This window comes from Papaver somniferum, chromosome 2 (genome assembly GCF_003573695.1).
Source record: "Papaver somniferum cultivar HN1 chromosome 2, ASM357369v1, whole genome shotgun sequence".
Classification (NCBI taxonomy): domain Eukaryota; kingdom Viridiplantae; phylum Streptophyta; class Magnoliopsida; order Ranunculales; family Papaveraceae; genus Papaver; species Papaver somniferum.
In genome coordinates this window covers 126,179,245-126,200,644 of record NC_039359.1, presented here as the reverse complement: position 1 = coordinate 126,200,644, position 21,400 = coordinate 126,179,245, and the positions used below count along the sequence as shown (strand labels likewise).

At 35.7% G+C, this 21,400-nt stretch overlaps 2 protein-coding genes and 1 pseudogene across 2 annotated transcripts; 1 reads left to right on the top strand and 2 right to left on the bottom strand.

Moving 5' to 3' along the window:
* The first annotated feature begins 6,341 nt into the window (after positions 1 to 6,341).
* On the top strand, positions 6,342 to 8,116 carry LOC113349060 (60S ribosomal protein L37-3-like). Its single transcript, XM_026592982.1, has 4 exons — positions 6,342 to 6,416; positions 6,530 to 6,665; positions 6,759 to 6,860; positions 7,743 to 8,116. The coding sequence occupies exons 1-4, from the start codon at positions 6,414 to 6,416 to the stop codon at positions 7,787 to 7,789; spliced, it is 288 nt and encodes a 95-aa protein (XP_026448767.1). The 5' UTR covers positions 6,342 to 6,413; the 3' UTR covers positions 7,790 to 8,116.
* An 873-nt stretch (positions 8,117 to 8,989) lies between these two features.
* Positions 8,990 to 13,403, bottom strand: LOC113349059 (GTP-binding protein At2g22870-like). The gene is made up of 4 exons (XM_026592981.1): positions 12,658 to 13,403; positions 10,067 to 10,136; positions 9,653 to 9,815; positions 8,990 to 9,539 (listed from the first exon to the last, which is right to left on the bottom strand). The coding sequence occupies exons 1-4, from the start codon at positions 13,148 to 13,150 to the stop codon at positions 9,369 to 9,371; spliced, it is 897 nt and encodes a 298-aa protein (XP_026448766.1). The 5' UTR covers positions 13,151 to 13,403; the 3' UTR covers positions 8,990 to 9,368.
* A 198-nt stretch (positions 13,404 to 13,601) lies between these two features.
* On the bottom strand, positions 13,602 to 19,343 carry LOC113349058 (annotated as a pseudogene).
* Between the last annotated feature and the right edge of the window lie 2,057 nt (positions 19,344 to 21,400).

Here is a 21,400-nt window from a genome sequence, read left to right as displayed (position 1 = left end):
ATGCATGTATTACCAAGGGTTTTTTGATGCATCAATCCTTCATCATGCATGATAGAACTCCCTTGAAACTCCATATAAGGGGATTTTAGTTTACATGATCTGTTTTTTTTTGCTTATGACTTTGCTTTAGACTGGTTTATGCTTCAGTATGTTGCATAGGTTATTACCTGAAATTCGACGTCGTTTATTTCGAGCTATATGTTGCATGTTTTGTTTGATTTGTATGTCATTGATTGACTGATTCAGTATGTTATGTATGATTAACATAAATGAGACGACGAGGAGAACCTAGTTTGGACAATTTAGTAGACTACCAAATTGTCAGCACAATACCGCGTTCATAGTCATTGATCTTGAAAATCCAGCAACTTTTAAGTTGGCAAACGATGATATACCCCTACTTGTATGATGGGATCCTCCTAAACATAGTACTCAAACTGTTATCAACACCGACGCAAGTGGGCGTGATAATCCCAAATATGGTATGGGAGTCGTAGATAGAACGAGTTCAGGTAAACTTATTATTAATATTTCAGGTTATGGTTGCGTGTTGTATCAGTTAGTGGATGACCCTGAGTTTACCGGAGCTAGAAGAGCGTATCTCACGATTCTCTGTATAGAGTTGTTTGGTGTCAAACTGATTTTGGCAAAAATTAATGGAGACGGGTTTCCATATCTCGTGATAAGATCTGATAGCCGAGTGGCAATAACCTACCTTATATGCTTATATTAATAACTGTGTTTTTAGTATCTCTGAAAGTCATTTACTGTAATGTATTATTCTATGTTTTATTTTGGATTTTATAATTCAAATCATAAGATTCAAATCCTGGCCTATTTTTTTTTTTCAAACCTTAGATATATTATGTTATTCTTTTGTAAATGTGAACATTTGGATTCTGATCCAATGTGATGCTTTCATGTATACAAAGACATAACTAAGGTATTGATATCCTTACTAAACATGGAACAAATCTTTTCGATGGATCATTTCAGGATAAGGTCAAGTAGTCCAGTTTTATATATTGATTTATCAATGCATCTAATTCATTTTGTATGTTAATTTGCTAACCTTTTCAGCTCATAACAATTCACACTCATGGCTACCAGAATTGAAATAATGACAAAGAGGCATGTATCTTAAAGTCTCATGAAATAAATGAACTAAGAGTAAAAATAATGGTTATTTTCCTAGGAAAAATTGAAAATATGTGACGAGTGCGTCTCTTCAGAAAAATCTTTCTCATATAGAATTGGTATTGTTTTTTTTTTCTTTTTTCTTCTGCATATTTCTATAAGTTAACCATATATTTATTTGATATGTTATATGTACCAATTATAAAAGTCGCACAAGAATAATGAAATTTCCCTGAGTTACCTCCACTAGAGCTCTTTAAATTCCATATTTGTCATACTTGCTTTGTTTCCGATAGATTGGCTAATTTTGGTTATTATTTCGTTTTTTCTTTTGATATTTTTTTTATTTGTTTGCTATTAAAAGCTCTACTCTTATTACTATGTCCAATCTTGAAATAACAGTACAATTGGATTTGTTCTTGGCGTTCATTATCTAGGTTGACAACTCTGGCCTTTCATTTTGGCCCATTTGGTGGGAACGATGCTTGTGAGCTTCGAGAAAAATCCCATGGATGCTCCATTTTCTTGAGTGATAAAAATGTCATCTAAGTTCCAATATAAAACATAAGTCAATCCCAAAAGACAGAAACAAGATTAATCCCAAAATTCAGAAACAAAATTAATTTGTTGCACAAAAATACTTTTTTGTTCCTAAAAATTATTGTGAAATTGTGTTTCTAAACTGAATCTCGTGTTTTCCAGTTAATAAAGTCGGAAAATATCTTTTGAAATGGCATGGAAAACTTGTAACCTGTTTGGACACACACCCACAAATAACTTTGCGACTTCTGGATGTCAAAAAGTAAGAAGTTAGTTTGGGTATAAACTTTCAGAACGAAATCTAGGAAAAAAAGTCTACTTTTTGCAAAATCCTTTTTTTCTTTTTCTTTTATAATATCCAAACGCGCTGTTAATTAACTAAAAAAGGGTGTTTGGTTGCATTTTTAGAAGTTGCTTTTCAACTTTTAGAAGAGAAAAAATCATAAGTCAGATTGGCAACAAAATTGAGATTGACTTCTAGAAACAATAAAGCAAATTTTTTGTGAAGCAGCAAATTTTTCCGCCAGAAGCAAAAGTCAATCCTATAAGTCGTTTGGATGCACATCCAAAAGTTACTTTTTGACTTATAGAAGTCAAAAATAAAGAAATTAGGCACGAAAAGACTTACCAAAGTAAAAAAAAGTTTAACTTTTTATAAAGCAAAACAGTTTTGCTTCTTTTGACTTCTGCTTCTGATATCAAACGCGCTAAGAAGACAAAAAAATTTCTTCCAAAAATCATTTTGGAACTGTGTTCCCAAACGAACTTATAATTTAAACAAGTCTAAATGTAACTTTAATAGCGCGTTTTGATATACAGTCATAAGTTAATTTTTGACTTGTTAGTTTGAATATAGAATTTTAAAATGATTTCTATAAACAAAAAAGTTAACTTTTTGTGAAGCAAAATGGTTTTGCTCCTGACTTCCGAAGTAGAATTATATCCAAGCGCGCTATAAGTTATCCAGAGATCCCAAACGTCCATGGATTTTGATAACCACTTCCACTAGAACCGATTTAATTTTTCTAAACCTATCCCATTCCGGGCCCCTTCTTTCCAACCAGGCTGATACACAATATAAATTCACAACTTAACTTGAGAAAACCCTAATACAGCCTCTGCGCCCCAAAACAAAGAGCTTCAAGTTTCTAGGAATGGTGGATATCTTATCTCTATTTTTTTTTGTAAATTTTTATGTCAGCCGACCGGGTGCAATCCCGTAGACTTTTGTGAATTTGTATGTCAGCTGACCGGCCTCCGGGGACCATATCTCATAGCTAGCCTGGTGCCCGGAACACGTTACTAGAATCTTTGTTGTACAACCGATCATGATATTCAAGACAAAATGATATTATACTTTGTGAAGTTAATAAAGTGACAACCTACACATGCGACTAGGTGAAATGCATATTTCAAGGCACAAATATTTATACTATAAATTTAATTAAGATGCTTGATGCTTTTTCAATCTTACGTGTATACAAAAGGCAAAGAGAAAGATGTTATAAAGCAACATGTGAAGTCCATCAACATAAAATATATTTGCGATTTACAAAAGACAAACTATTAGCATAAACAAACGGGCATACAAGTTAGATGATATATGCGTGTCTCATGAAAGTCAAATATCAATACACAAATAGGCGCCCTCTCGGACACTTCTTTGTTTAATATCAATACATGGGATGGGCGCGTGTACTCAAAATGGCGAAAATAGTCTTTCATGATAGTAAACATATAAATATAAGATAACACGATCATCCCTGACGGCTACATGTTCCTATTATCCTTAACTAAGGTCAAAACAAATGCGATTACGTATACACATAAACATTTGAAAAATGTTGGATAACACATTATGGCGCATTATTCTAACTCCATGCAGAAGGTAGTATGTTTGGCTATCTACTAGATGTTTATGGGGATTAATTTTAAACAAAAATTTCGTACCCATTTAAAAACATTTTTTTTGTATGTACCTATTTAGGCTAACATGATGGATGATTTACCGAAATATCTATCATGTAGGATCAAAAAGGTAAAGGAAGTGGTATTAAACAATTGAAGAGATCTATGTAAAAAATATTTATGCTTCTCATCTTATCCAAAACAAGCGAGTGGGTATATCATGATTTTAACTGACTTGTGTTATTCATGGCAGCATACAAGTAGGCTAACTAATTTTAAGTTATAAAGTAAAACTATCTAAGCATGTTGAATCCATGTATACTAGTAGATCTCATAAAATTTGTCCGAGATCCAAGGAGTTACAGTCACCCAGACATATTCATGAATAGTTAAAACATCACAAATCAGTTGATAGCGGGTAAAGATATTTGTTTAGTTGAGAAGTACCATAAGGTTCATTCCATGAGAGTCGATTCAGTGATTTAACGTACCAACAACTTATTTTAAACGAAAAAGCCTTTGTCAAACCTCGAAATTTTTTTTTCTAAAAGATTATTGGGGTAGTTACTATACAACTTTGTTCTTTTACTGTTTGGAAGAAGATCAAAAGGTGCTTAAGACTTTACATCGGTAAAATAACTCAAGATAGTGATTTTCCGACTTAGAATTCACGTGCATTGGCCAGACGGTTGTAGGCACAGGGATACTGAGGGAACTAAGTAACAAGGGGTAGATTACTTGGTCTCAAATATACGAAGTTGGTTTTTGTTCTTTGTATAACGGCTTAATTTTGAGAGTATTCAAAACTGGACTAGGTCCCGACGTTTTTCTGCATTATCGGTTTCCTCGTTAACAAAATTTTGTTGTGTCATTTACTTACTTCCACATTATAACTATTTTATTATAATAAAACAAATAACACTTGTACGTTAAATCCTAATCACTTGGCATTAACCCTATAGTCAATCGGTCTTGTACAGTAACTATTGTCAAGTGACTACCTAGTTGTTGTATTGTCTCTACTTTGTCCATAGACGATAACACTTGGTATCAGACTTATAGATTGAAATAAAAAATGTTGATATATTTGAGTACCCTCGTAATTTCATATGAAAAATCTCATATTGTCCGCATGGTTGGAATAAATATGTGGAGTCACTATGAAAATACGTCATTTTGTTTTAATACCAACGCGTCGACTATGTTTGGTCGGCATGTTTTGTTTCAATCCAGCATACCGAATTTTCGTCATTTGAATTTTAAAAGTGTTAATTCATTAATTTGAAGAATTAAACTAAGAAACACTGTCCAAACCCATTTTCCGAAGTGTTTTACTATCTTTATAAAATTCTCAAAACAATTCCTTTTAGAAACAACAAAATTCATAAGTTAAATCTAACCAAAACTAGATTCCATAACTTATAAGTCAAACTAACTAATCTAACTATATTAATTAAACTAAAACATGTTGATTAATGCTAATTGAACAAGGGTAATTTAGTTATTAACTACTTCCAAATGATCTTATTTTGTTTTTTCCTATATTCCCAATTAGTTTTCCTATACGCTTTTAGAATCTAAAATAAAAGACAATTCCATAAATCAGAAACAAAAATAATTTGCTTCATAAAAAGACTTTTTTGTTTCCAGAAATTTGAAATTGTGTTTCTAAACTAAATTCTGGTTTTTCAACTTAATTAAATTAAAAAATAATTTCTGAAATGACACCCAAAAATTAATCAAGTAAAAAGGGTGTTTGGATGCATTTTTAGAAATCGCTTTTCAACTTCTAGAAGCAATAAAAGTTGAGATTGACTTCTAGAAACAAAAAACTAATTTCTTTATGAAATAAAATTTTCTGCTAGAAATAAAAGTCAGTCCCAACCATTATTAGTTAAACTCGTGTTCCCAAACTAAATTCTAATTTTCGACTTAAACAAGTATAAAAGTAACTTCGCACGATGTAACCAGAGATTAGGGGTGAGCAAAAATAACCCCGCGGGTTTTACCCAAACCAGTCCGCATTTTGGTGGGTCAACTTCCAATCTGTTGAGAAGCGGATTGGACGTGGGTATATTTTTAACACTGGTCGTTTTCACAGGTTGGATGCGGCTGGAATATCACTCACCCGTTGGATACCCGACCATAAGGATAATGTTAGTATGATACATATGTTAAGGTTATTATAGAGATTGGTAAATAATATATAGTTTCTTATTGAGAAGCATTGAAGATCCTCACTGAATTGCAAATGTATCAATTTTGGATTGATCGTAGGCTTTCACATCAATAAATATTATTAGTTTGGGTGTTGGAATGACAATGTGTTACTCTTGTTATGTAAATTACTTATACTTTAGTAATCTAAGTTTTAAAACTAAATTATAATACTCATATTAGGCATTTATCCGTTTTCATTTATAATTTTTTAAGATCTGCAGATCCGTCCACATCCAATCCGCTCATCCATTCACCCATAAATATTACATCTATCATATAATGAATTGGACACGGATGAAAATCTCAAATAAAACATTTATATGAATTCGATTCTGATAATACCAAATCCGCATCCGCTCATCGGGTGCTTGTCCTCAACAGAGATCCCCTAGTACCCTCGAAAACAAGTAGGCTTTTGCCTTTTGATAACATTTTTTTTTTGTTTTTTTGGATCATGCGATACATGGGCCCAGGCCTTACTCATACCACCTAGTCGGGGTGGCCAGACCCAACCTGGAACCGATTTAGGTTTTTCATCGCAATATAAATTTACGGACTTCCTTTGCTTCGAAAACCCTAATACTACTGCGCCCAAAAAACAAGAAGAAATGGTGATTCGTTTTCTCGATTATCTCTATTCCTAACACTTACGAGTTTATAGATCGATCTTCAGATAACCCTAGTTCTTGTTTTCTAATTTGATTTGATCTGTTGATTTTGATAGGGAAAAGGAACAGGAAGTTTTGGTAAGAGGAGAAACAAGACTCACACACTCTGTGTGAGATGTGGTCGTCGCAGTTATCATCTTCAGAAGAGTAGATGTGCTGCTTGTGGTTACCCAGCTGCTCGCCTTAGAAAGTGTAAGAATCGGTTCTCAATTTCTTTGATTTTGAGTTTTTTCTGGCGTTTTTTCCTTCTTTCTGCTGATTTATTGTTTGGATGATTTTGTTTAGTTAACTGGAGTGAGAAAGCTCTACGTAGAAAGACTACTGGAAGTGGAAGGATGAGGCACCTTCGTAATGTTCCTCGTAGGTTCAAGAGTGGTTTCAGAGAAGGTAATTTTCATTTCATCTCTTGTTTGATTTTTGTGTTATTATTTTAGGGTTTGTTTGGAATACTACACATAATCCATGACTTGTTTAGTATCTGTATAAATGAAATTAGGCATTTCTTTTGCTTCCAATATGTGAAACCTTGCCAAAGACTGGTACATGTTTGTACCTTTATTAGCCACTGAGGTTTGTACCATTGTTAGCCACTGAGATTTGAGCTTCAAATGCAGAAAATCATAAGAGTTTGCTGCTTTGAGTAGCTTAGTGTTTGCAGAGTTAAATTCATGTCTCATGTGGTTGAATTTTGTGCTATCTTACCAAACAATTGGTTCATCTCCCTGTCATTTTGAACATACCATGATGCAAAGAGGTTAAATTTGTGGTAGATCAGTAGATGAAAGAAATATAAATATAAATCTTCTACTGATAGTTGATATGATAGAGAAAGAGATGATCGCTGTCTTCATCCAGATGAAGACAGCGATTCAGTATGAAATTATTAAAACTGCACTAATTTTCTTATCGGAAATGCTATCTCAACCGAGAGATTTTCTCCCGATATATATCTCGACAGAGAGAGAGACAGTGGTACACAATTTCCGTTGCACATATCCCAATGTTTAGCAGCAGATCTAGTCCATTGGCTCCCCTGTCGGGATTTTTCTCGGGAGAAAGTGCGGTGGGTCTAGCACTTCCCTTTTTTTATTGCAATCATGGGACACTATCTTAACCTCCAATATGACTGATATTGAGCTGTGGAAATGAGTAGCGAACGCAGTGATAGTTTGTAATGAAAAGGGCTCTAGTTCATATGTGTGGTTTAAGAAACTATTTTTGGCTGTTTATGTGTTGTATTGATATATATTATCCTATTGATTGATTCAGGAACTGAAGCAGCTCCAAGAAAGAAGGGTAGTTCAGCATCTGCTTAAGGTGTAGAAGAATCATGTTGTGGGCTCATTTTTGTAGTTTTTCTTTTAGTTGATTCTCAGCATCTACAATGGTTCCAAATCGGACGGTAAGGCGAGCTAAGAAATACTTCTCTTTTGAGTGTCGCTCTAGACAGTTTTCTTCATTTTGGAGGAGGAAATATACATCTTCCGTTTTTGTTACTGACAGGATCCAATTTTAATACCTTGGGATAATTTTTACGTTCAGTATGTGTTGCTCATATATTTCTTTAAGGTCTCAACTTTGTCAACCTTTTAAGCATTCACACTACCTTTATGCGGTATTGTCATATCTTGAACTTGGTTCCATTCTGTGTGTTTTTAGCTTCTGCAAAACTTATGATGCTCTGTTTTTCTTAGCTCGCCTTACCGTCCGATTTGGAACCATTGGAGACTTTTGTGCTTACAAGTAAGCTTTTGTGCTTACAAGTAAGCTTTTGTGCTTACAAATAGGATTTAAGGTAGTTCAGAGTGTGTGAATGAAAGATAATTTGGAAACTGGGAAACTGGTGATTCAAAGTGTCAGAAAGATAATTTGGAACTTTTTAGATCTCCTGAGTTTATTACATCTTTGGCTCTTATGTTATTTTGATCTAATCTGTTGGAGTAGAAATTGTGTAAAATCATTTCAAGTGTAGATTCACATTGGAGCTCAGCTTCCATATAATAATAATAATCCTGTATACAGACAGCAATGTTGAAAAATGCCTGCACAGTTTGCATCACGTGCAAGATTGCAGTTGCAGCCAATTGATAATCGAGTTTTGTGCTGTTAACGGATCAAGAGAACAAGGATTCTATTAACAGCAATGGAATACAGTGCAAACTTTTCTTTTTCTTTCTCTCTTAGGTTAGATAGAAGTAGTTCTTTAAATCTGAGAGATAAATCTGTTAGGTTAGATAGAAGTAGTTCTCATATTTCAGGCAATATGGCCGGACTAAGAACAACCGACAGCGGTTTGGATTCTTTTTGGTTTTAATATGTGCAACTTGAACACACGATTTTTTTTTTCCTCGAACTTGCGCAATAACAAGTGAAAAGAAAATGAAATTTTATTTCGCACATAGGGTGGGTTGAATTATAGAAATTTAGATCCTCAACGAGTAATTTGGAGAACAGCTTGCTGCTTCCTTTGGGTAACAGAAAATGCTTGTTAGCTGTAATTCTGGTGGCGCACTTAATTGAAAATGTAAATTCAGCAGCGCTGGTCTAAAAAATTCAATAGATGCAAAACAGATTAATTACATGACCAAGGTAAAGAAAAACGTAGACAAAATTGAGTTTGCTTACAGTTTCATATAATGTTTAAGGCAAAAAAAGGACTGAGACTTAGGATCTTGTGTTCTATTAAGGTACACTCGCATGGTTTCGTTCAAGCTGAGCCAAAGACACGGGAGTGCGCTTTTGAATTTTCGTGCAATTTTTGGTGCAATTATTTTTGTTAAACTAGAGACATAACAAGAACAAGCTGAGATTAGGTAGAGCACTCGAATCCAAATGCCACAGTTAGTTTTAGTGCTTGAGCCAGTAATTCCGAAGCTGAGCCATGTGAAGGAGCATTTAGTCTCGACCTTGGTTTGTAACACTACTAGTCATAATCCAAGGCGGTGCTGATTGGAAGTATTCACGTATCAAATCCTGAAAATCTTCAACATTTTCCTCGGCTCTCTTCCCGCCGTGCCTTTTCTTTTTTCGCTTGTCACACTTTGTGAAGATCAACGTCATTGGAATCTGAAAATGATTAAAACATTTCATGTCAGTTTAACTTAGGCACTAGATTTACAAGGAATAGGTAAGTGATAAATAGAACTGCAACACGAGGGGGAAAAAAGAAAAGAAGTTACCTGATTTTGACCTAGCCAACTAGCATATTCGAGATCAATCTTTTTTGCTGGAATGCTAGCGTCAATAAGAAGGAAAACAGATACTAGTGTTGAGCGGTTGAGGAAATAATCTTTAGTAAACTTGCTCCAATCTGTTCGAACTTCATGGGGTGCATTTGCAAATCTGTTATTAAATACGCAAATCACTGGTTATTAGAAACCATGGAAATAGTTCTTGGACAAGCACATTATAAAATAGTGAATGACCATGCGGTCTAAGAAACCACAAACCAAAGTCTGGAAATAATAATTATTATGAGATACTATCTGTCTGCAAACACATAAGTCAAGAAGTACTGTTGGCTTTCCACAATGAGATACAAGAAAAAGAAATTCTACGGCATAGGTATAGACTGTTGAGTTTCTTTTATTTACCCGTATCCAGGCAAATCCACTAAGAACCAACTGTCATTTATCCTGAAATGGTTGATGCACTGTGTCTTTCCTGCAAACAGAAAAATAGAAACCTTCACGACATGATATAACCAACTTTTTTACAGCGGAAACACATGCATCATTACAATGGTTTACTGCACTGGATGGAACATATAGGAAAAATTATCCTCTTTATTCGCAGAATGAAATGGCAAGCATCAATATCAAGTTTTTTTAGTGTTTGGTAATCGCCTTATCACACGAAATAATACAAAAGCAAGTATATTGAGGCTTTCAAATTCACAGATTATATTCTGTGGTATCAGAGCTCAATTTGATTTCGTAACAAAATCTTGACATCGGAAAGGTTTTGTTCTTTCTTTTACTTCCCCATTTATTATGATTTCCAACTAATTTTTTGAAGTTTTAATCAAAATCCTATTAGACATCCTGTTGATGTCCTTTTAAACTCTATTTGTTTCTGCGTTCAGGTTCATCTTGCATATCATTGCAAGCTCAGAAACACGATAGTTTTCTTTGTGGTACATTGTCTCTCTGGTTCAGAACACTAGCTACTTGAATAACTACGAGAAAAAATATCGAAGATAAAACCTGCCAAGCATAATCAGGACATCTAGGATGACAGAAATACAATAGCTAGAATGTAACACCACTTCAGGTGTCCACCTGGTGTTTCAGAACCCGGAAAATAGAAATCACTAGGCAAGTCCTTACCCTAAAACACGGAGAATAGCAACTCAAGGGGGAGGTAGTGTGGTTACAACGACCTCAAATTACATTCTCTATTTGGTCATCTTTTAGTAAAAAAGAAAAAAATGGTGCCCAAGAAAGAGGCCAAACAAAGAAAGAAAACAAAAACCCCAAAAAGGCAAAACGAAAAACAAGCCAATCCAATAGTCAAGGCACAAGTCCTTTTGCAGTAGTGATTGATGAGTTAAATGAGGACAATGGCTTTTGAGGTGGAGTGGAGAATTGGATCAAATTACATACGAGGACAGTGATTGGACTCGTCAAACCATCATACATTCATTTATCCCATTGTTCTAGGTGCTATAAAGACCTGGGTTGCACCAATACGCCCATTGGGTCGCCGTATCGTGTGTCCGGCCGTATGGACACAGCCACATACGGCAATACTCCAAAAATACGGCAGGATCTATTTGTTGTAACGATCACCTACTTTCAAGGGAGGTAAAACTTGGTAAAACGTGTATGTTAGCCCATATTACAGCTGTGTGGTTGTCATCGTCGGCACATATTAGCAATCGATGGTTCCAAAGATAATAAATATCTTTGACTGAGATGAAATCTGAAAAACCAGATCTATTTGTTGTGTTCCATAAAAAATCAATCTCTATTCTTCTTCTTCTTCTTCTTCACCATATTCCATCACTCAGGTTTTTTTGTATGACTTTTTTGTAAGTACCACTGCCACTGGTATACATGATCACTTCATGCTTTTTTTATAAGCTTTTTGCAAGTATAAGATCAAAACTGAAAATCTAATTGAACTTTTGTTATATATTTTGAATCGACATTGAAATTATGCCCTGTTTATATGTTTACATATCTTTAAAAATTAACGATATTTATGCCTACCGGTGTGGCGCCGTATCATGGTTTTTTAAATTTGCCGTATTGGACACACGGAAACACGGGTGTGGCGGACACCCGTGGCGGTATTGGTGCAACCCAGATAAAGACTAACTAGACTTTGAAATAGTAGGTACTGCAAAAGCCACGCGTAATAAATTTTTACTTTTTTCTTCCTAGTAGTAACTTGTTTTACTGTCAAAAGGACTGACCCTCATACTCAGCACGCCAACTGATGGAAGAACAAAAAAACCAACAATCTAGGAGAACCTAAAGTAAGTGTCATAAGGCCATTCTAACCTCTGCAACAATCAATAGGTCGAGAATGTAATGCCTAATCTGACCCCTACTAAGATGAGTGCCCTTCTTTGCAAAAGAATCTGCAAAAAAATTGACTTCTCCATAAGCATGACAGAAATGCAGGACGAGTGATCCTTCTTGTCCATTTGCCATCCATACATGGCAAAAAACTGATCCAAAATATGGTACTGAGACTAATTACAGAACTAGCTATCTTTACGAATTCTCGGTAGTCGGTACTGAACCAGGGTCCTTCACTGATAATTTAAATTTTACGGTGATCCATAAGCTCTTGGATTCTGATCCAGTAACTTTGTGCTAGCAAGAGCAGGAAGAATAAACTTCACACCCACTATTTTAAAATGATGATGGACAGGCGTAGGACATTTATCGAGGCAGGGAAATCAGATCTTAGCAACTTCCGTTACCAGAGCACAACTAAAGGAAAACACACTGAACTACAGGTAGAACTATGACTAAACATGTATAGTTTCACCAGTGAATTTGTGCACTCCCTTACGAGCTGCTTGCTTGCATATCTATTATGTTATTCATATATCCATCATAGATTACGTATAAGATGAGCTAACCTAGTGTAAGAGTTTCCAAAAATACTACTGCATTTCATCTACATATCTAATAAACAACCGAATTCTTAAAAACACATTAATACTAACCAGGTTTCTTGGATGTAAGCGCGAGCTTTTTCCGCCGCACAATCGAATTAACTAGAGATGATTTCCCAACATTTGATCTGCCAACAAGTGCAAATTCAGGAAGTCCATCAGAAGGACAATCTTCAGTTGTAACACTGCTCTTCACAAACTCAGCTTGTGATACCTGAGCATCTCTTGCATACTTACTAAGAACTATATTTGAACCTCTTAAAACCCTTTTACTCAATGACCCAGATGAAATATCAGTTTCAGGAGGAATAAAAAGCTTTTCGATAGGAATTTCAATCTGGGTTTCTTCTGGATAGACTAAATCATCAGGAATTATTATCTGGGTATCTTCTGAAATTTCTGTAGAGAAGTTAGGAATTGAGACAGATTCTGAGAAGGATAGAGAAGATTTGGATGTGCAGAAAAGAGTAAAAGTATTGGGTAGTCTTGTTCTAGAGAGGTTTAATGGAGAAATTAATCTTGTGAAGTGATTAAGAAGCATCATTTCATCAGTGAAAACGAAGTCTGTTTATCCGAATTCACTCTGTAATTGGAAATTTGGAAGTTAAGTCTAAACCCTATAGGCTGTACCAAATAAAGATGGTCGCTTTAAAAGGTTCTACCTTGAAATTTGATTCAGAAACCAACTTTTGATACAAACTTGATTTTGGGTCATTCTGCTTTACACTTTCAGAAGTAGAACCCTAAACTACACGGCGTTTCTTGATATTTTTCTGTATCACTATCCTCGGTTTTAAGAAGAAAAGGATAAAATGCCAGGACTGGACTCCCCTTTGTGTAGTCCCCAGCTTGGGGGTGAGGGATACTACTTCGAACCCCAGCAGACCTTTTATTTTTCTTTATATTTTTGTGCATAATTTGTTGCTGTAAGCGTACACTACATTGCAAGAATTGTTTGCTAGAAGGACAATCTAATAGTGAAGGATGCAACAACATGAATAACATGATTGGAATCGATTGCATTTTTTCGATTGATTATTAATGTCAATATTGATGTAGATGAAATGTACTTGTATGCTGAGTGAAATTTGCTGTATGGCTATTTCCTCTTGCAAATGCTATCAAAAATAATCTGGAAATAGCTTCGAGAATCTTTCTCATCTGGCAACTTCAGTAGCTTTGCAACTCTTTCAAATCCGTCGTCGTGGCTGCTGCTATTGAAAAGGACTCGATGATCTCTTTTTGCTGGGTCTTCGGTGTTCTCTGCCTTTTCGAACAGTTTTGGCCGGGATAATGCCCACTGCATTGCCCATACTGCTAAAGGGCGCATGTAAGTCAGTGATCTGTACTTGTCGTCAGTTGTCCATGCTTCCGGAGTTTGAAATGACCACCTATTGGTAAAACAGCAAACAAATTAGCAAGCCAGTAAATTAAGAGCATATGTAGAAGGAAGAGTTTTATATCTTACCCAAGCCCTTCTTGTGACCAAGAAGCTTCGTAAACTCCACTTGCAGTCTTAAATGCCATTTCATCAAGGCCTTCGTGAATCATAGATGCAGCTACAGCATATGTTACCCCAATCCATATTTCTTTTGACTGGATCGCTGTCATGTCAACTGTCCCATCTGGTCGCATACCATTCACGGCTCCGCGTTCCCCATCCTTGACCTTTGAAACATTGAAATCATAAACCTTCCTAAGGGCACTTTTGGCTTTGTCTTCATCAACAATTGGTGAAAGTTGGCAAGCTCGAGCGTACCTGTATAGGAAATATGGTCATTAACTTAAATCATTGAAGAAGAATGTACAAGTAAAATAACACTGAGCGTAGGCAAATTATTAGAACATAGATTTGGCAGTATCAGTATTTCCACTCTATTCCTTGGATTATTCTGGCATGAAAATTTTCCGAGACTTGATCTGGCAAGACACAAAAAGATCCCCCATAGGAAAAGTACTGGATGCTGTAAAATCTTACCATTGTCCAGCCAACTGCTCAGCTTGAATGGAAGAACTTGAGCGACCTCCACTATTGTCATAATTGAAATAAGAACCGTTCCACAATTGGTCATACACGCCTTTTGCTTTCTGAAATTTGAGCCAGAAATGTTCCTCTGAAGCCTTGTCACCAACTTCATGTGCCATGGCTGAAGCAGCTTGCAATGCCGCAACCCACAGCCCTCCAGTGTAAGCACTCACACCTTTAACTGACCATAAGTCATAAGTCTGATCAGGAAATCCCTCATTCTCAATCATTCCATCTCTATCCTTATCGAACTGGTCCATATACGCCATTGCCATATACACTGCAGGCCAAACAGCTCGTGCAAACGACTTATCACCTGTTGCAATCACATCCCTGTAGACTTGGAGAACAAATTTAGGATTTAAATCTTTCCATCTATCTGTATTGTAGATGTTGTAGCCATTTACTTCAAACCATGGATCATTCAGCCCAATATCATGTGGAACAGCACCAAGAACCTTTCTCTGTACCCACTGTCCGTGATCCATGATTTTCATTCTACCAGGATCATGCATCATAACAGCTGCAGCGAAGTCTCTTTGTATGCTGAGTTCAAGCTTGGGAAAGAGCGTGAGTAATGCAAATGACGAGTAGAAATGGACATCGTAAGTGTTCCACATGTGGTATTCTATCCCTTCAAGATAAAGGAATTGACCAATATTTTCTTCTCCTTCTTGAAGCAAAGACGGAAAGCAGAATTTGATGCAACTGGTGATTGCAGTTCCCCATATATTGATTTCATCCTTTCAAGGATATCACCTGCAATATTGTCTTGAGAATTGATGATTGGGCTATTAGCATCTGATCTAGAGCCATCAAAGGGAAACTTTCTTTCTCCATTAGTTGCTAAATTCCGCGTGGGGAGTGACCCATCTGCAATAGGAGATTAGATATCAACCTTAAAATATTCATTTTGCTCAACAAAATTTAAACACATAGGTTATAGGATCCCTGCATACCTGTCCAAATTGTTCCACCGGCGTTCAGGTAGTAAAGCTCATTGAAAAGAGTGGCAGGGTACCTGTATATCCTTGAAATGTGTAATCTTTTCGTAGACAATGAAGCTAGTATGTGAGGGGAGGGGAGTTGAGGAACTCACCATTCAGGAAGCCGCTTATCTTCAAGAATGGGTCTCTGCCATTTTTCTATCTGTGATTCCCAATGGCCATGTTCTATTCTCAAAAGATTACAAATGTAATCACGGAGTTGAAAACTTATTCCTTTGACCAAAAACAAGAATTAGGTGTAACCATTACCGAGAATAGCATCATGTGCAATATTTGATGCTGCATTCCCATGGGTGCCATAGTACTTTGTGTATCGTCTGTTCATAAGAACTTTTGTTAGCAAACAAAACTTAGCATTGTAGTGTTACTTTTACTTCTTAAAGGGGGTTTGGACACACCTGTGATACGTACTCCCACTTGGAAATTTTACTTCAGGGCATGCCCATGCTAGTGAAAATGTCACTGTACGGGTACTCTTAGATGGAACGGTCAAAGAAACTGCTAATGCAGCTCCAATAGAAGACCCTAGTTCTGAAGGCATTGATGTTTCATCCAAAGCGAGATGCTCAAAAGACCCATGCTGATACAAGTACAGAACAACAGATGTCAAACCTTAAAGATTGTAAAATGGAAGCTGAAGAAGATGGACATTTTAAGGCAATGTTTATAGGTTGCTAGCTACAAATATGTCAGGAACAACGGCATAAATGTGCTCAAAAACATTTATGCATTTTGGTGAAAGTAATAGGGTAGGACATGCAATCACTATGGCATTCACAATATGATTTGATAAAATACCTGCCAGATTTAAGTGTCTATTATGTATAACGAAGATATAACGACATATTAATTTGCAGCCAACCTCTTTAACTGCATTCCACATATCGTTCGCTGAGAGTCCCTTAGAATTCCCAGATATCACGAAGCAAGGACACTCTGAAACCTTGACATCAGCTGTTTCTTGTGCTGCTATGTCAAATGTAACAGGAGGGTGACCATTTTCAGTCCTGAAATGTACACATACCATTAGACTGTTTAATAGGTTCAAGACACTCTGATTGTTGATATGATTATGTAAGTGGTGAAGAGGTTGTCTTTACAATAATCAGAAAAATCTCCTTGTAGGCCCAAATAAATGAAAGTTACAACAAATGGGACTATGGGAGTAAAAAATAAGGAGCTTACTTGTGATGTAGAAGTACTCCACGCACTCCATTTCTCGTCCTGTTAAAAGTAATTAGCTTATTATGTTATAATCTTACGAAATCCAGTAATCCCATGTCAAAAACTGAAACAGAAAATTACAGACAATAGATGTTGAATAGTAAAATAGTCGAGAAGCATGGTTGTACGGCATCTTTGAATTGGAATGACCACCAGAAAACCCAGAGTCTCCACCCACAGAGTTCTGCATGTGTACAAAAACAGTTAGAGTAAATTGCAACTCTTCCAATGGTAAACATTCAGGCCTGTATAGCTGGCTTTAGGAAAATAGGTTTTCTGGAAGAGACACTTACAGCCCATGTAAACAGCAAACTAGTACCTGCAGCTGTGTCTCCAGAATTAAATACCTAGACGAAATGTTGAGAAATTGCTCCAGTTATTTTGAGTTAAAAAATTAGTTATCAGAAAGAGAAAATCGAGTCTCATACTCTCATACCGTGAATGTGAATGCTGCAACAGGTAAGCTACTCTCTTTGTAATTGTGAGGAATAAATGGTGAAATCTGGCGAGAAACTATCTTAAGCTCTGAATCAGGTTCGCCTATATGGAGAAAGGAAATGATAAAATGTTTCATGAACTAAAGAGAAAAAAAAATGCATATCTACGATAAATTGATTAGATTCTGTAAGTATCTGCTGAAATATGGAGAATACCATTATATACAGTCCATGCCCTTGGAAACAAAGCATGATATGTAGAATTCTTTCCATTTAAGTTCCAATCCCAAGATCCGATGCCAGAATTGGTACCATCTCTGCAATCCTTGTTATTTCGGTAAGATAAAGCTTGTTTCTATTGCATTAAAATACCAATGTAATTGAATGCTCACATTCATTCCTAACGATACAAATTATATCTTCTATTTTTGTTCAGGATCCAAGGAAAATGATGAAATAGAAAAGAGGGCTTACTTAAGCAATTCTGGGCTCCTTGGGGATAATACAGTAGAATATTTTTTACCGTTTGTACGAGATACGAAAACCTGCATTGGAAAATTGAAAATGGCAGACAACTAAGGAACTACCACACAACTTGGAAGAGCACAAGTGACAGGTACTGATTAAGTATCATCTATTCAGCTATAACAGCATACATACCATTTCTAAGTTCAACCACTCAAGAACTACACATTTTCTTAATAAGTTGTAGCGGAGTTCATTTGTATGCAGTATAGGGAATTTGTTCATACTTACAGAGAATTGGTTTGCCAAAACAGGTTTATCTACACATTTCATAGGGAACATTTGGAAGCGTTGAAACTCCCCCTTGTAACTTCTTCCAATGCTTCCTGCACTGAAGGAATGTTGATTCAGCCACACCGAAAAGAATGATCAAGCTGAAAACAATATACAGTATTTAAAAATGTTGTAGTTGATACAGACCACATCACATTTTGTCACCAAAAAGTGGTCGATTGTCAAAAGATTTGGAGGACCCAAAAAACGTGCCTCCTCAATGATGATGGTAGTAGAAGAAAATGAAAAATTGCCAATATGGAGATTGATACCTACCCAATACCACCTAGTGGAACACCGTGACAAGATGTAACAAGGCGCTTATGGCCAAAATCCATTATGGCTGACTAAACAGTTGGCACAAAAACAAGAAATTGTATTCAATACTAGTAATTTACTAGGGCGATTAAGTTACAATCAGATGAAACATCTGAGTGAAATGATTAGAGTCAAGCAAAACAAAAACATCCGAGGGATACAAGAAAAGAATCACCCGTCCTCTAGCAGATTCTTGTTTGGCATAGCGTATGAACCGAAACATGGCTGGACCCTTATGAAAACCATATACCAAATTTAGAGATAGAGATAAAAACTCATTTCCGAAAAGAACACAAATTATCATTCAAGATCGAGAGCAGACCTTCTGAATGATCTCATCAATTGTTAGCGCAAACGAGGTTAGAACATTTCCCTCACTGTCTAATTTTCGCTGCCAAGTCGTAGAGGCAGGTTGTGCAGGATCAACTTTAACCTGGAAAGAGTAAAAGTGCATCGAAGTTAATTTACTTTAAAGTATGGAGACTAAACGCAAAGAAGTTAATATAAGTGTATTCCGCAAAGCATGACGAGTAAAAAATGTTAGTAGCTTTTAAGAAATTTCTTATAAAGCTGCTTCTTATGAAGAGTAACACGATGAATTGAAATACGAGCTTTCATGAAACTACTTAATCTCAGTATGCTTAGGGAAGGAATGAACTGGCCATTTGAAATTTACCTCGTCAACATTAAAGCCAGATGAATGATATGCTTCTGCTTCATAAACAACATTCATCTCTCTTCTAGCAACCTTGTTAACTGAAACATTAGAAAACATAATGTTACTTATGTAACTAATTCATGGTTAGGAAACATATGTTTGAGTTGTTTAATTAACATCAAGCAAACCATCTCTATTTTTATAAAACAGTCTACCTTCTCTTAGTTTGATTGGAACTTGAATGCACATTTGTAAGTTGGGCTCATAGTTATTTATACCCACCTTTCACGCATAATAACTACTACTATTAGATTCCCATACCCACGAGACTATTTCCTCTGAATAGAACAAGAGCATGCCTTTAAAACGCAAATTGATCGGGATAACAAGTACTGCAGATTGTTTAAAGACATTTTAGTTTCCCCATTTTCTACTATTCCTGAACAAATCTTTCCAGATTGTCCCTTCCACGAGATGAAGCATCGAATGTGTTACTGTATTTACTGGTATTACTATATAGTGTATCCACCAACAGTTATATTCAAATTCTTTATATATCTTCTGAAATTTACTATTCTCTTGGAACACAGCATATTCCACGTTTCCAACTTGTAGATGTTCATTTTCTGAGTTAAAATTCCACTTGATTGAGTCTGAGCTGAAGAATGTGACTCATGTGAGGGAACTGACTATTGAGTTGACTGATGTCTTTGACTATATTGGACCTTATTTCATCTAAAATACTATCAATTATTAATCTTTCTAAAAACAGAAATTCAATAATTGACTTCCAGATATGACCTGAACTCAAAATATCTTATCTTATTATACCTAGAAAAATACATCTGTGATACAGAAGTAACAGAACACAGTCATTTTCTGAAGGAAATTAAAACATGTAATCATAGCACAACTAACTTCCTAATCCATAACAACTAACAAGAATTAGAGCATAACTACATATAAATGCAAAAACTTTGCCAGATGACAAGTTAAGTTGATTTGATAGCAGGATGCAAAAAATCAATACAAGAATCAACGAAAAAAGGAAGAAAGATTTGCAGAACCCTGACCTGTAGCACAAATACACTCTCCCAATATGCAAAAAGAACTTCAAATTATTGAGTTCTATCCTTCCTCCTCCTCCATGGATTTGATTTTAAATAGACTTGGAAGCTTGAAAGGTTGGACTGTTGGAGTCATGCGCCTCTTTCATCATTTATTAAATGTTTCCACTTGAGAATGATTCCTATGGTTTTTATTGAAGCAGAAAAATTATTACTTATTTAATTAGTTTGGCAGCAAAAAAAATATTATATATATTCTTTTTTTATTTTTTGTTGTCTTTATCTTCACAAGTTTTTCTTTTTTCCTTCTTTTGGCCATGGGATACAAAGGAGCAAGTGTCAAATATGAGTCAATACACTGTACACACTATCAAAAATAAGAAAGATAAAATGAAATTCACAATACTGTTTGCCATTTTGATGATGTATATTTGGTCATGGATATTTTGTATCCTTGCCTTTTACATTAACTTATTTAATTAAAATATGCATGAGCATTTTATTAATAATTTTGGCACTGGGCCATGAGGCCCATGACCATTTTCTTTCAAAAAAAAACTACTTTCTAGTGTTTATTATCCTGGCGGGATTGGGATACACTCGAACTAATTGGGGTATATCCAAATTTAAATGGACATATGCCCTTACTAAGGTGAGGTCAAAATAGAATGAAGTTACTTTAGTACCGCTGCACTAATTAACCTAACATCAAACCCTAAACTTAAAAACTAAAAACTGATTAATCTTCCTCTAATCTATCTTCTCTAATCCCTCTCCTCTTCTCCTTCCTTCATCTTATTCCATCAACCAAAATCAACCAAGATTTTCAATTTTGATATTCTACCAAAAATGGTTCGATCCAGTAGCAAGAGAGATTCAACAGGTAACATGAGAAGATCCAAATCAGAGGGTAAAGGTAAGGAAAAAGTTGGAACTAGCAAACTCGAAAATCCAATCCCTGAAAATGTTGAAAAAAACCCTCCACCGGTGAAAAGAAGACTGTAAGTGATATCTAAACTCAAACCCATGATTGTTTAGTGTTTTTTGATTGTTATATTAGGTTAGAAATGCAAAATTATGATTTTCAGGGTTTTTGGCCGGCGAGGTCGATAGTTTAAAACCATGCCGACGGTTGTTGTTTTGTAATAGCCGACATGGTATTAGGATGAATAACCTGCCGAATTTTCATAGTAGCCATGGCGACTGTTAGACAATAACCAGGGCCGACAGGGTATATTAACAAACCCTGTCGGCTTACA

Coding starts and splice junctions, on each gene's coding strand:
- LOC113349059 (XM_026592981.1), bottom strand. CDS start 13,150: ATGATGCTTCTTAATCACTTCACAAGATTAATTTCTCCATTAAACCTC. Junction 10,137..12,657: donor GCTTACATCCAAGAAACCTG/GTTAGTATTAAT, acceptor TTCTGTTTGCAG/GAAAGACACAGTGCATCAAC. Junction 9,816..10,066: donor GTGGATTTGCCTGGATACGG/GTAAATAAAAGA, acceptor ATTTAATAACAG/ATTTGCAAATGCACCCCATG.
- LOC113349060 (XM_026592982.1), top strand. Junction 6,666..6,758: donor AGCTGCTCGCCTTAGAAAGT/GTAAGAATCGGT, acceptor GATTTTGTTTAG/TTAACTGGAGTGAGAAAGCT. Junction 6,861..7,742: donor CAAGAGTGGTTTCAGAGAAG/GTAATTTTCATT, acceptor TGATTGATTCAG/GAACTGAAGCAGCTCCAAGA.